Here is a 13,863-nt window from a genome sequence, read left to right on the forward strand (position 1 = left end):
TAAGCTTCAGAGTAAGTGTGTTAACCTGTCAGTCTGTGTACTCAGAGCAGCTGCCCAGTCACTGTTGAAAACAACCCACAGAAAGACATTGGTCTCTTTAGAGAAATGCTTTATTGGTGTTACCCCTACAGCAGGATTGATACACAGTCCCAAACAATCCAGCATTGCAACTGCTGCTGCTAAGATTACAGAGCCCGTACCTGAAATGTTCACAAGACCCTTCTGTGCTGCTCTAAGGCTATTTTGGGAACAAGGGGTTACACTTGAATGGCACTCTTGGGGGGTGAAAATCTGATGCTGCTGCTAACCAGAGTCCCATTTGGGAGAGAAACCCAAACGGAGCGCTGAGAGAAGGGATTCTCAAAGAGCATGGTGTAGGGTTAGCCGTTCCTGCTTACGTTTCAGGGATGAGACGGTATGCTGTCCGTGCTTGGCCTCCCCTCCCCACCCCCTGTGGCCTGGGAGAAGGCATGCCCTGAACTCACAGCTCAGCGCGTACCTCTCTGGGGCGGCCCCGAGGAACAGGCAGACAAGTCTGTTATTTGAGCTTCCTCCAATGCATGCTAAATAGGAGATGATTAAAATGTAAAAAGATGGTATTTGCCAGACTGCCATTCAGATGAATGCGGAGAGAGCGAGCCATCTGGTCTCTGTGCCTGATTTTGTCTGGACTGGCATACCTTCCTCCCCTGGGTCTTGTGAAATGGCAGGGATGGCAAGTTTCCACTGGGTCAAGTTTTGCCTCTACACCGCTACTCCCCCCACACCTGAGTGCCTGGAGTCTGGGATGGAAAGGAATTAAGGGGAAACGTTTGCTGTCGGTCCTGCGTGAGGCGATCCCCAGCAGGATCTTGTCCAGGTGGAGCGCAGAAGTCTTGCTGGCTATTCCTTGTGGAGGCACCACACCAAGGTCTGGCCCACACCCGTCATGCTCACCACCCGGTAACCGCAGCTCTCCAGCTTGTTCAAGACTACGCGCGGCGCATCGTTCACGTAGTACTCCCAGCTGCAGGCAGGAAAGAGGAGAAGAAACACAATAAGGTGGAGAAGGAAGAGACGAGAATTTCCTCGTGGAAGGGACTCTGCCTCTCTACTAAACCCATATGAGACACTGCAACGGCTACATCTGGCATGCTCTCCGTGTGATGCAGTGTCTTGGTTGACCAGATGGGTGAGGGCCAAACCCCACAGCTACCAAACCAAGGAGGAAGCCTGTCCAAAATGGAGGGGTTACGTTAAATTGAAACGTGGCATGGGGACCGATTGCCCAAAGCCACGTGCTGCTTGGTTAACTGGGCTGAAACTGCAGTAGAGAGGGTTCACAAGTATTCACAGCTGGGGATTCATGGAAAAAGAGGATAATCCCTGCAGAGCAGGGAAGAATGATTCGCGTGTTTCTAAGGAATGAAAAAACCCAATGTTTTGCCTATGTCCAAGCATGTATATTGGGTGTTTTTGAGAGCCTGTGCTTGAAATTTGGGGGTTGGAAAAAAAAGCTGCCTTCAGCCAAGCATTAAGCCTCTGAAAAACCAGGAGTCACCTGTTCTCAACAGAGCTGCCCAGCAAGGTGGAGCACAGGCTCCTCTCTACCCCGGCAGCTCAGAGCAGTTGCGTGCTGCGGATGCCTTGGAACTGGCACTTGGGATCTTTGTCCAGCTTTTATTCCTCTATGGTTTCTGCTGGCGCTCTGCTTTCGGAGCAGAAGCTGTCCTTCCCTCTGCCTGATCCCTGAGGCTGCTCCTCCGCAGAGGCTTGAGGGCTGTGAGACTGCTCCCGCCGTAAAGAAAACGGGCGGTGAGTGCAGAGTGGAAGAGTAGCGCAACACGGACACAAAATGGGCTGAATTAGGCGGGGAAGGAGCAGAGCTGAAACGGCAAGTATAACCTTCAGTGCTGGGCTTGGCAGCCTTTCTGTTCCCTTCATGCAGTCTTTTTGGATGCAGTATTTATTCTAGCAGATGGGATAAGCTTCATAATAGTTCAGCTCTTAGATGACTCACTGTGCCAGATAAGCTGATAATGACAGGCTACGGGATCGTCGGTGATCTTGTTTGGGCACCTTAACAAAGACTCTCCTGATTTTCATACTAATAACAATAAAAAAAAAAGACCCAAAAGCATTTCCAAAGTTGCTCTTGCTAAGATTGCAAAACATTAATGGAGTAGTGAGTGCTTTTAAAGCACGAAATAACACCAAGATGTGAAAGCTTTTTTTCAGTTTCTCAAGACAGACTATACTTTGCTATAATTATAGATGTGGTGTAAAGATAATATGTATTATTATAAGTGTCTTTGAACTTAATGCTTTCTCTAAGAGGCTTGCCACATACCCTTCGGATTCACATGTTGGAGTTGGTAAATATTATTCCCATTATGCAGAGGAAGGAGCTGAGGCAGGGATTGTTTGTTATTTACAGGAGCCTAAAACACTGAGCGGCTGAGCTAAAAGCAGGAGGCAAGCCGAGTTGCCCAGGGCTTTAAACACAACTCCATAGTGAGAGAAACAAAAGATTGCACGCAGCGCCTATCAAATACGCCGCCGTCTCCGTGTGCGACCTGTCTGAATCGGGATGGAGCGGCTGGGAAGATTTGCAAAGCCTTTCCTCCCAGCTAAATGCCAGCAGGGAACAGAAAAGTCACCCGACGCCGGGGAGGATTCCTGCCCTTGCACGCCGTTCAGTGCGTGACCCCCGCTGCCCTGCCTCCCGGGTGTGCCAGAGCCGGAGAGGGGACTGAGCCGCGGCAGGAGCGTCCTCCGCACGCAGCTGTTTCGGGGATGGAGCAGACACCACCCGTGCTGCCTGCCCAGCTCTCCTTTTAGCTCCTCGAGGATGGGGTTTGGCTGTGCCCTGGGGAACAGCTAAATTAAGGTACCAGCAGGTGCCTCAGACCTCGACTCCCCAAATTTGACGGAGAGGCATTGGTTTTCATTTAAGACCAAACTGCTGATGGCCTTCATAATTACAGGAGATGTGGGGGACGGCGCCCAGCAGTCACCCACGTGCATCCAGCTGGGTGCACCCAGAAGAATCCCCTTTTCGGCAGCAGCCGAGGGTCCGGCTTTTGATCCTTGGCCCCGCGCTGGCTGCCAGGAGCGCGCGGGCTGGGGCAGAGCCCGGCCGCCCCGTGCTGAAGCCCAGCTGCCCCCGGGGTTCTGCCTCTGCGCACCAGGCAGCGGAGTGACAGTGCGCGCCCGCGCCCCCATCCAACTTAATGAGGTGCCATTTGCGGTAGCTAGCGCAGAGCTGCGTAACAGGATCGGTGCGCTCCCTTATTAGAGGTAATTAAGCACTTCGTGTGTATATTACAGTGCCCCAGCAGGTCCATGCTGCTTAGACCTTTTCTTTCAGGCTCCCTCCAAGGCCCCGTTTAAGGTTTTGGGGCCCACAGTGCTACGGGAAGGGCAAGATTTGCAGCATCCTATAGCCGGGCTTACTGCTAGCGAAGCCTTGCAGTCAGCCGGACGGAAAATCCTGCTCGGCCGTGGTGCAAATGCGGGAGCTCTCCTCCCTGCCTGGGCTTTTTGGCAGAGAGGCGGCCGGGGCTCACCGCGCTGGCATGCCGCCGTGCCTCTCGGGGTGTCAGCAGCCACATTCCAGCCAGCTTATTTTCTCCACCCCCTGTTGCTCAAGCGCAAACGGGGAAGACGTGCCGCAGGGACACAGCGGAGGTGCCCTGGGTGTAGCACAAGCCATGCCGAGAAGCAGGCGGGGCGAGAGGGAAATCAAAACACTGCAGGCCACAGGGAGGGAAGAAAGGTGCTGAACCCACCAGGGAGAGCGCGTAGAAAGCTCGGGTCCCTTCTCCCAGACAAGCAAAACTGATGATTCTGCGATTCTATGAAATACAATTTTATGAAATGTGGCACTCCGGTTCCTTACAACGCTGCATCTCCTCCCCAGCTGCTGGGCCAGACACCACGGAGGCATTTCATAGAATCACAGGATGCTTTGGGTGGGAAGGGCCCTTCAGAGCCCACCCAGCGCAGCCCCTGCAGTGCCAGGGACAGCTTTGACCAGCCCAGGGTGCTCAGCGCCCCGTCCAACCTGGCCCTGCTCCAGCAGCTCCGTGTCCTTGTGCTGAGGGCTCCGGAGCTGGACGCAGGGCTGCAGGGGGGGTCTCACCCAAGCAGAGGGGCAGAACCCCCTCCCAGAACCACCTTCATCTTTCTTTGCCTGTCTTTTCCACCCAAGTCCTAGGGATCCTTGCCCCTCTCAGGAGCCAGCAGCACTTCTCCCTTCTTGAAGCCTCTTCTTCTTCTCCCCGCTCCCCGCGGGTCTCCCGTCTCCCATTGCATAACTCCCTGCCTGCTCCCGGGCTCGGCTTGGCAGGCAGCGGCACGAAGCCGACGCTGCTGCCAATCTCCTGCCCACCCACAGGGTTGGGAACAGCAGCGAGGAGACGGCTGAGCCCAGCAAACCCACCCAGCGCTGTTCGGCGGGGAGAGGAGCGACGGGGGGGCTCCCAGGTCAGCCTGCCTGCGGAGGCGGGCAGCCGGCCGCGGCCTGAGCGTGCCTTTGGAAGGGTTTCTCTTTAACGGGGGGCATTCGGTTTTGTTTTTTTTTTTTTAATCTCCTCTTTCTTTAAAATCTCCCACCCCATTCAGGTTTTTAATGCTGCAGGAGCTGCGGACCCAGACCTCGATGTTTGCCAGGCTGGTAGCGAGTAGGTGGGTTTTCCCAGCTCCGCCGACGGAAGTTTGAGAACATGCTGGGACCGCGAGGCCCCTTCTGTTTAGCGCCTGGTTCTCCTCCTACTCCTCCTCTGCGCCACGGCGCGAGTGGGCAAGCTTCAGCAGAAATCTAACCGCTCCTCTCTGTTGTTTTAATTCGCACTTGGGGCTTTGTTTTGCTTTGTGGGGTTGGGTTTCCCCCCCCCACTGGAGAAAAGCAAGAAGTGAGCTATCAAGTGGGGAAAAAAAGAAGAAGAAAGTGGGCCGAGATGTCAAGAAGATGCTGGTAACATCTCCCAAGCTGCACTCTGATGAAGGCGGGTGTCAAACTCGGTGTGGGCAGAGAGAGAGACGGGGACAGGGAGAAGCATCAAATATATTCGGCTCGGGAACAGGCAGGCTAGTGGGCTGGAGTCGGGGGGGACACGATGGGAAGCGGCTCCAACCCTGGGGCTCAGCAGCCCAAGGAAAAGCTTCAGGAGCCGTCGAGGGGGGCTGGCTCGGATGCTCGGTGACGGGGAGAAACCGCAAGCTGCACCAGAGAGGGTGACGGGCCGGGACAGACTGCGGATGAGCGTGTCGGGTGGCTCGGCAGCAAAAAAAGCCACAGAGCCAGGCTGCGAGAAGAGGGGTGGGCACCGTTTGCTTCCGAGCATCCCAGGGCTGGAAATGATAATAAGACAGAGGAGGTTTGTCTTTAAGGATTAAGGGTGGGATGAAGGCAGATAAAGTTACGCAGAAAGCTTGAAACGCTCGCTGTGCCCGTTTTATTTCAGCCAGGGCGCGCGTCAGGCAACAGCCAGAAGCATCCCAAGCGCATAAGGGGTAAGGAGAGGGGAGGAGATGGGTCAGGTGCTAAAATGGGGTCTGAGCAAGAAAAAAAGAATGAACTAAATGAAACATCAGGCAGCGTTTCCTCGGGTGAGTGTTACCAGGCAGGGGCAAGGACACATGCAAGCTGTGCAGCATCAAACTGGTCCGGGGTTAAACGTGCAGCTGGGAGGTGCCATGGCAAATGCAGGGAGAGAAAATGCTCCCCATTTTTCTTGGGAAAATAAGGAGAGGGGAGAGCCTGAAGCGTCGCAGAGGAGGACTTACAAGTGGTTCCCCAGCATGTTCCTCTTCATGGCTCCCAGTAAGCTCATCAGGTTGGGATCCGAATGCTCGTCCCCCACCATGGTGGGGCCAACCTCCTGCAGGAAAAGGCAGCGGCGCGGGTGAGCGATGTGCGGCAGCACGGCCACCCCCTCCCCGCTCCCCGCGACGGCTCCAGTACGGGCGTTACTGGGAAGGGCGTTACTGTGAGCCACGTCCCAGGAGGGCACCTGGGTGGCTTTGCTCCCGGAGGGCCACCTGCTGCTGGGCTGACGGTGGCTCCGGTCCTCTGGGATCCACCACTGGGAAGTCTGTAGGGCAGCAACGAGGTGCTCCTCGCAGCCTCGGCGTGCACACCCAGCAAATCTGCGTGGTTTGCCATGAAATGAGCACCCCCGGGCCAGCGAGGGACCCTTTGCCTGTCCTGGTAGAAGGCAGCTTTGGGAACGGCTCCGCTCGCTGGGAAGGGTGGGAAGATCGCGGGGGAGAAGGCGCCGTGGAGCGAGTGGGGCAGATGAGCACCCGCGGGATGACGAGGGACGGGCACGCTCCCTTGGAAGCGACGGGAGGAGGCAGCCAGGGACACGGGGTCATCTCGGCAGCAGAGCCGTCAGGTGGGCTCCCCACACGTCATACGGGGGGGACGGGGACATTTCTGCAGCGTGCTCCCAAAGTGTTACTTTATGAGACATTCCCAGGCTGGAGCTTTTCCAGAACTAAGTATCAGGGCACAGCGGAGAACGACAGCGCCGATGCGACCTCCACAATGATCGCCTGCTCCCAACCCAGCCCCGGCAGAGCCGGGGAGCAGCCGGGGAGGGCAGCACCCAGCCGCCCTGCAACGCCCAGGCTGGAAGAGCCGGAACGCACGGCCTTGAACGGCGTCCGTAGCTGCGAGGGCTGGTGAGCGGGAGAGCCATCGCGCACACCTCCCCTGCACCCCCACGACCCGCCCCTCCTTGCTCAGCGCCGATGGGTGCTAAGACGCCACGTGCTCCAAAACCTGCCCCTGCACCCTCCGGGCTATCCCTGAAAATAGCGAGTTTGAATTGATTTTAATAGGTGGAGCAATTGTTTCCTTTCAAATCTCCTCCGCGCTACTTACGAAAAGTTTGCAAGTGAAAACTGTTCTTCCGAGGGACGTCGCTGTCGGCTGGCAAACCCACATCCCGCTATTATCAACGCTTCACAACATGCAAAGGGACGCTCAACCCTAAATAACCTCAGGAAGATCTGAAGTATCCCCCAGGCCCTTTCTGAGCCCTCTCTTCTCTGTCAGCCCTTGGAGAACGCAAAGCCCAGGGGCAGGACGAGGGTCCCTGAGCCCCGGACAGAGGGTGCCCGCGAGGCTGGCGGGCTGCGTGCTCCGACGCCGTGGTGCGGAGCCCTCGGCCCCGGGAGCCAAGCGTGGCAGCGTGGGAACCCGCGCACCGTGACCCACGGTGAGTTGAGCAACGAAGCAGCCGGGGAAAACAGAGAATTTCTGCTTGGCTTGGGAGAGCTGAGGTCGCTGGTCTGGGGAGAGCGGGTGGGTGAGGACCGAGTGCAGCAGAGAGGGTGAAATCCCTCCCTGACAGCATCCATCTGCAAACCGGCGCTGGCAAATTGCGCGTAAATCATGAGCCTCAACCAGATCCCAACTAGAAGCACTTAGGCAGTGCCACCGATCCAGGAGTTTAGCGAGCCGTGCGAACACGCAGCGCGCTCCGCTGCCTGGAGCGCTGGAAAAGACAGGAGCTGAAGCAGAGGATGAGCCTTCTCCGCTCGCCGCTCCCCGGGCAGCCGTCCCGCCCGCAGCGCAGCGCTGGGAACCCCACGGAGACGTGCCACGGGACGGAGCGACTTGTCCCTGCCCCGGCCGCTGCCAGGGCAATCACCCCCGGCTAGAGCAGGACGGGCTGTTTCCAGCCACGGCTCGATGCCACGTTCCAGGTTGGAAATGTTTGCTTTGCCCGGCTAAAGAGCAGAGTTTCCAAAGTCTCCGGGGGCAAAACCTTGCTAAGCTACGGCGATCCAGCCCCGTGTCACACCTGTCCCCAAAGGGCTATAAACCCCAGCCACATGGCGCTTTCTCTGTCTCGGTCCATAATCACTTAATTAACTTGTACGATGCCAAATGTCACTGCAACCGGATGCTTCGGTGCCGCGGCATCCCCCCGCGTCCTCATCCTCCATTCGCTGCTCGCTCGGTTTGAGGTGCGTGTGACGGGACACCTCCCGCGACAGCAGCAGCATCTTTCACCAAACCCCTGCCAGCTTCTCCATTTGCTTTCTCCGCCATTACCCCCTTCCTATCGCAAAACCGCATCATCCTATTTTGGCTTTCTGACGTATAGTTCCCCTTCGCGTTGGGAAAAGGGGAAAAACCCCAAACACGCGGCTCTCCGCTCTCGCAGCCCCGGCAGGGCATGCCAGCTGACAGGAGGGCAGCAGCAACGGCACTGGGGACCGCCGTGCTGCAATCGGGAGGAAGCAAAGGCTTCCTTTACGCCTTTACACGAGCGTAACGGGCTGCGCGCTCAGCCCAGGCCTCGGCCGGCCACCCCTGCGGCCGCTCGGGCTGCCGCCCAGCCACCGCTGCCAGCGCTGCCCTTCCCTTTGGCCGCGGCTGCGTCTTCCACCGCGGAACGGCCATTTGGGGAAGAGGGGAAACCCACGGCGAGGAGACGGGGCCAGAGGCCGGTTTCTCTGACGTTCATGGGGTCCTACGCCGAGTTTCCCCGGGGATGCTACTCGCTGTTTCTGAGGAAGGAGCGGGGAGGGTTTCGGGGGGAAAGGGCAGGGGTACGGGCACCCGAGTGCCCCCCTCCCCGGCACCCGCCGCCCCTTCCAAGGGACGGGGCGAAGGGGGTGCGAGGGCGGTTGTGCACAGCGCGGCCACGCCGGACACCTCGCACCGGGCGCCAGCAGCTGGGGCGCAGCGTGGCCGTGCCGGGGGTCCCCCAAATCTGCGGGGCATCGCCCCCAGAGCCCCCCGCCCCCCCAGCAGCAGCAGCAGCAGCAGCAGCAGCAGCAGGTACAGCCCGGCCCGGGACAGCAGCCAGGGCAGCCAGAGGATGCCGTGCCTGTTGTGACCGGGGGCTGAGTGTGTCCCGCTGCTCAGGTCAGTCCCCACCCGTCCTGGTGACGGCTGCACCCACCGTCCATGTCCCCATCCACGTCCCCCTGTCCGTGTCCCCCCGTCCATGTTCCCGTCCATGTTCTCCCCGTCCATGTCTCCCCGTCCGTGTCCCCGTCCGTGTTCTCCCTGTCCATGTCCCCATCCATGTACCCCTGTCCGTCGCCTCATCTGTGTCTCCCTGTCCGTGTCCCCCCATCTGTCGCCCCGTCCATGTCCCTGTCTGCATCCCCTCGTCCTTTGCCCTGTCCGTGTCCCCTCGTCCATGTCCCTGTCCGTGTTCCCGTGTCCCCCTGTCCGTGTCCCCCTGTCTGTCGCCCTGTCTGTGTCCCCATCTGTGTCCCCTCATCCTTCGCCCTGTGTTCCCTGTCCATGTCCCCCTATCCGTGTCTCCCTGTCCGTGCCCCCCGGTCTGTCGCCCCATCTGCGTCCCCTTGTCCTTCGCCCCGTCCGTGTCCCCATCCGTGTCCGTGTCCCTGTCCCCGTCCATGTGCCCCCGTCCTCTGTCACCCCATCCATGTCCCCCCGTCTGTGTCCCCTGTCCGTCACCCTGTCTGTGTTCCCCCGTCCGTGTCCCCGTCCCTGTGTCCCTGTCCATGTCCCCGTCTGTGTCCCCTCGTTCTTCACCTTGTCCGTGTGTCCCCGTCCCTGTCCCCCTGTCCGTCCCCCTGCCCGTGTCCCCCTGTCCATGTCCCCTTGTCCGCTGCCCCGCCCGTGTCCCCCTGTCTGTGTCCCCTTGTCCCTCGCCCTGTCCGTGTGTCCCTGTCCGTGTTCCCGTCCATGTCCCGCCGTCCGTCCCCCTGTCCCTGTCCCCACCCGTGTCCCCCTGTCCATGTCCCCCTGTCCGTGTCCCCTCGTCCGCCGCCCCGTCCCTGTCCCCCCGCCCGTGTCCCCGCCCATGTCCCCCTGTCCGTGTCCCCTCGTCTGCCGCCCTGTCCGTGTGTCCCCGTCTGTGTCTCCGTCCCTGTCCCCGTCCACGTCCCGCCATCCGTCCCCCTGTCCCTGTCCCCGTCTGTGTCCCCACCTGTGCCCCCGTCCCTGTCCCTGCCCGTGTCCCCTCATCCTTCGCCCTGTCCGTGTGTCCCCACCCGTGTCCCCGTCCCCTGTCCCTGTCCCCCCGCCCGTGTCCCCGTCCGTGTCCCCTCGTCCTTCGCCCTGTCTGTGTGTCCCCGTCCGTGTCTCCGTCCCTGTCCCAGTCCGTGTCCCCCTGTCCGTGTCCCCCGTCCCCGTCCCCCGCCCGTGTCCCCATCCCTCCGTCCCCGTCCCCCCGCCCGTCCCCCCGCCCGTGTCCCCGTCCCCCATCCCTCCGTCCCCGTCCCCCGCCCGTGTCCCGTGCCGGCAGCCGGGCCGGGCTCACCATGCGGGTCTGGGTGCTGACGAGCAGGTACGGCATCGCTCCCATCGCTCCCGCCGCCGCCGCCGCTCCGGGGGACGCGGCCCCGCCCCGCCCCGCCCCGCCCCGCCCCGCCGCGCCCCCGGGCATTGGGGTCCCGCCCGCCCCGCCGGGGGGGCCGGGGTGCAAGGGGCTGGGGGGGGCTTAACCCCGCCCCCCCCCCGCCGGGGCTGCGAGGGGGGACCCCGGGGGCACCGCCGGCCCCCCCCGACCTCGGCTCTGCCCTCCCGGCGAGGGGGAGCGGCCGGAGCCGGGGGGGGGTGAAAGGGGGGCGGGGGGCAGGGGGTGATCGACGGGAGGCGACGGACCGGGAGGCGGGGGGCAGGGGAGGGATGGACGGGGGGACAAGGGACCGGGAGACGGTGAACAGGGGAGGGATGGACAGAGGGACAAGGGACCGGGAGACGGTGAACAGGGGAGGGATGGACAGGGAGATGAAGGACCGGGAGACGGTGGAGAGAGGAAGGATGGACAGGGGGACAAGGGACCAGGAGACAGTGGGCAGGGGAAGGATGGACGGGGGATGAAGGACCAGGAGACAGTGGGCAGGGGAAGGATGGATGGGGGGACAAGGGACCGGGAGACAGTGGGCAGGGGAAGGATGGACAGGGAGACAAGGGACCAGGAAATGACTGACAGGGAGATAAAGGACCGGGAAATGACGGACAGGGAAATGAGGAGTGGGAGATGATGGACCAGGAGCCAGGCAGGCGGGGAGCCCTGGAGCATCCCCGGCACCGCCCCAGGCTCCTTTCCAAACGTTCCCCTCAAGCAGGGGGTTGGGCATAACCAGCATAGTGGGAAGAAAGTCCCTTTTCCTACGGGCTGTTGAGCTTTTCTCTGGAAACGCGGGGGTTTAAATCCCTTCAAAATTCGAGGAGAAGCTCATTTCCTGAGGCCGGGACAGAGGGAGGTGCTTCCTCTGTAGGTGCCGATGGAGAAATCCCCCCCTCGACACCCACCCTGGCAGTTTGAAAACTATGTATAAAGCAAGTATTTCCATAAATAGCAAGCAATAGTTCCTTAGCCTCAAAACTTGAACAGAAACCTCTCCGTGCAGCTCGCCGGAAGCTATTAACAAGCCGTAATCAATTCCTAGCTTTGCTAATAATCTTCAGAAATAAATGGCTGCAGGAGAGAGCAGACGAAGGACGTTCCTGGGCTGCGCCACGCCGCGTCCCGCCTGCGTGACCTGGGGCCGGTTTCTCTGCGCTCCGGAGTTACTGATTAACTCCAACGGGGAGCAAGGGAGAAAGTGAACCTTTCTGCTCGCCGGGCTACAGGAAACACTCCGACAAAGCCAAACCTTGCTAACCATTGCTGTTAACATTATTAGTATTAACATGTTTGTTATTATTAACATGTTCGTCAGGTTTGGCATGATAAAAGAAAATAACCCAGCGAGGCTGATGGTAACATAGAATCACAGAATTGTTCAGGTTGGAAAAGACCTTTAAGATCATCCAGTCCAACCATTGACCTAACATTACCAAGTCCACACTAAACCAGTTAAGGGGAGAGGAATAATTTCATGTTTCCTGGCTTGGTGGCTGGATCATTTTTTAATGAAAGTAAAACTAGGAATCATTAAGGTTGGAAAGGATCTCCAAGATCATCAGTCCAACCATCAACCCAACACCCCCGTGCCCAGTAAACCATGTCCCCAAGTGCCACCTCTGCCCGTTTTTTGAACCCCTCCAGGGATGGGGACTCCCCCACCTCTCTGGGCAGCCTGTTCCAATGCTTGACCACTCTTTCTGTGAAGAAATTGTTCCAAATATCCAATCTAAACCTCCCCTGGCGCAGCTTGAGCTCATTCCCTCTCGTCCTGTCACTGCTTACTTGGGAGAAGAGCCCAACGCCCCCCTCCCTGCCCCCTCCTGCCAGGAGCTGCAGAGAGCGATGAGGTCTCCCCTCATCTTCCCGAAATGTGCCCCAAATAGCCCAATGCATTCATTTCGAGCTGTGGGGGGGGTACCTCACCCCACGGGTTCGACATCAGCTCCTTGAGATCATTTCCATCCTAAGGAGGGTCTTCCCAAAATCCCCACTGCCGGAGCAGTCCCAGTGTTTACTCATAACCCTTCTTTTCCCGCGTAAACCTGCGTTTGGCTTCTGGTGTGACAAGTTAACCCGTTGCTGCCTCTGTTGCCCCGTTAATGCAAAGTTAATGCTGCCTCCTGCGCATTTCACCGGGGGGGTGCGTGATTTCGACAGGAGTCCCAAAATCCATGACCCCTTTGGACCTCGACCGGGCGGTCTCACGGCGAGCGTGGCCCCGCGGTTACCGTCCTGCTGGCCGCAGAAAATTACGCAAATACGGAATCCAGAGCCTTTGGTCTATCCACAAATAAAAGAAAAAAATAGCCAGGGTTGTCGCTGCATGGCAGCCTGCCCAGCTCTCGCTCTCGCTGGTCGCTCTGGCTCATCCGCCGCTCTTTCTGGGGCGGGGAGGGGGGGAGTAAGAGAGGAAAATGAAAACAGAGCCTGCACACAATATTTCAGTATTGAATTTCCTGATGAGATACCGAAATCTGGGAGACAGCCCGAGCGCTCAGCCTTGCCGTGGCGTGAGAGCGAGCCATAAAACACGGCGCAGTGAATCTCAGCGGTACCATTCATCATCCAAACCCAACTCATTACCCTTTGGCACTGGCTCCGACCAGTCTGCTTGCAGCCCTCGTCGGACACGGGGGGAAACAGGGGCCGGGGGGAGCTGCCGGCTTCGAACCGCTCCCAATAATTCAGATAAAAGAAAGCAAAAGGTTATTTGGCTCTGCCAGAAATCACCCCGTTACCCACGCTTGCGAGAGGCAAGCGGCATATGAAGAGCTGTGTTTTTCCTCTTCCGACAGCAGCGGCTTTTTCTAATTAACACCCTCTTCTTTCTGCAGCACCCAATTAAATTTCCTGCCCAGGGCATTACTGACCGGATGGGGGGCAGCACCTTAGGATGAGCATCCCTTTGGGTTCGTGTCGTGGTTTAGCCCCAGCCAGCAACCAAGCACCACGCAGCCGCTCGCTCCCTCCCCCTGCCCCGATGGGATGGGGGAGAGAATCGGAGGAGTAAGAGTGAGAAACACTCCTGGGCTGAGATAAGAACAGTTTAATAATTGAAATAAAGTAAAATAGTAATGCTAATAGTAACAGTATAATAATGATAATAATAATAATGATACACGAAGCAAGTGATGCCCAATGCAATTGCTCACCACCCGCCGACCGATGCCCAGCCAGTTCCCAGCAGCGATCGCTGCTCCCTGGCCAACCCCCCCAGTTTATATACTGAGCATGACGCCGTATGGTATGGAATAGCCCTTTGGTCAGTTTGGATCAACTCTCCTGGCTGTGCCCCCTCCCAGCTCCTTGTGCCCCTGGCAGAGCAGGGGAAGCTGCAAAGTCCTTGCCTGGCATGAGCAGTGCTGAGCAACAACCAAACCATCAGCGTGTTATCAGCGTTATTCTCCTACTAAATCCAAACCACAGCACTATGCCTGCTGCTAGGAAGAAAATTAACTCTATCCCAGCCGAAACCAGGACAGTTCGCTTCTTGGAGACGAATCGCGCTGTGGAAGACGAGCACACT

The 13,863-nt window shown here is 58.8% G+C and overlaps 1 protein-coding gene across 1 annotated transcript; it reads right to left on the reverse strand.

The window, feature by feature from the left end:
- Window positions 1–114: 114 nt before the first annotated feature.
- LOC104032722 (GTP cyclohydrolase 1 feedback regulatory protein) lies at window positions 115–10,277 on the reverse strand. The gene is made up of 3 exons (XM_075711914.1): window positions 10,242–10,277; window positions 5,770–5,864; window positions 115–1,006 (listed from the first exon to the last, which is right to left on the reverse strand). Exons 1-3 carry the CDS (start codon window positions 10,275–10,277, stop codon window positions 883–885), a joined length of 255 nt encoding a protein of 84 aa, XP_075568029.1. The 3' UTR covers window positions 115–882.
- Between the last annotated feature and the right edge of the window lie 3,586 nt (window positions 10,278–13,863).

Source organism: Pelecanus crispus, chromosome 6 (genome assembly GCF_030463565.1).
Source record: "Pelecanus crispus isolate bPelCri1 chromosome 6, bPelCri1.pri, whole genome shotgun sequence".
NCBI lineage: Eukaryota > Metazoa > Chordata > Aves > Pelecaniformes > Pelecanidae > Pelecanus > Pelecanus crispus.

Excerpts from the sequence above, each read along its gene's own strand:
- LOC104032722 (XM_075711914.1), bottom strand. The coding sequence starts at position 10,277 with ATGCCGTACCTGCTCGTCAGCACCCAGACCCGCATG. Across the intron at positions 5,865-10,241 it reads TCAGCACCCAGACCCGCATG|GAGGTTGGCCCCACCATGGT; the intron begins GTGAGCCCGGCC and ends CTTTTCCTGCAG. Across the intron at positions 1,007-5,769 it reads AACATGCTGGGGAACCACTT|CTGGGAGTACTACGTGAACG; the intron begins GTAAGTCCTCCT and ends TCCTGCCTGCAG.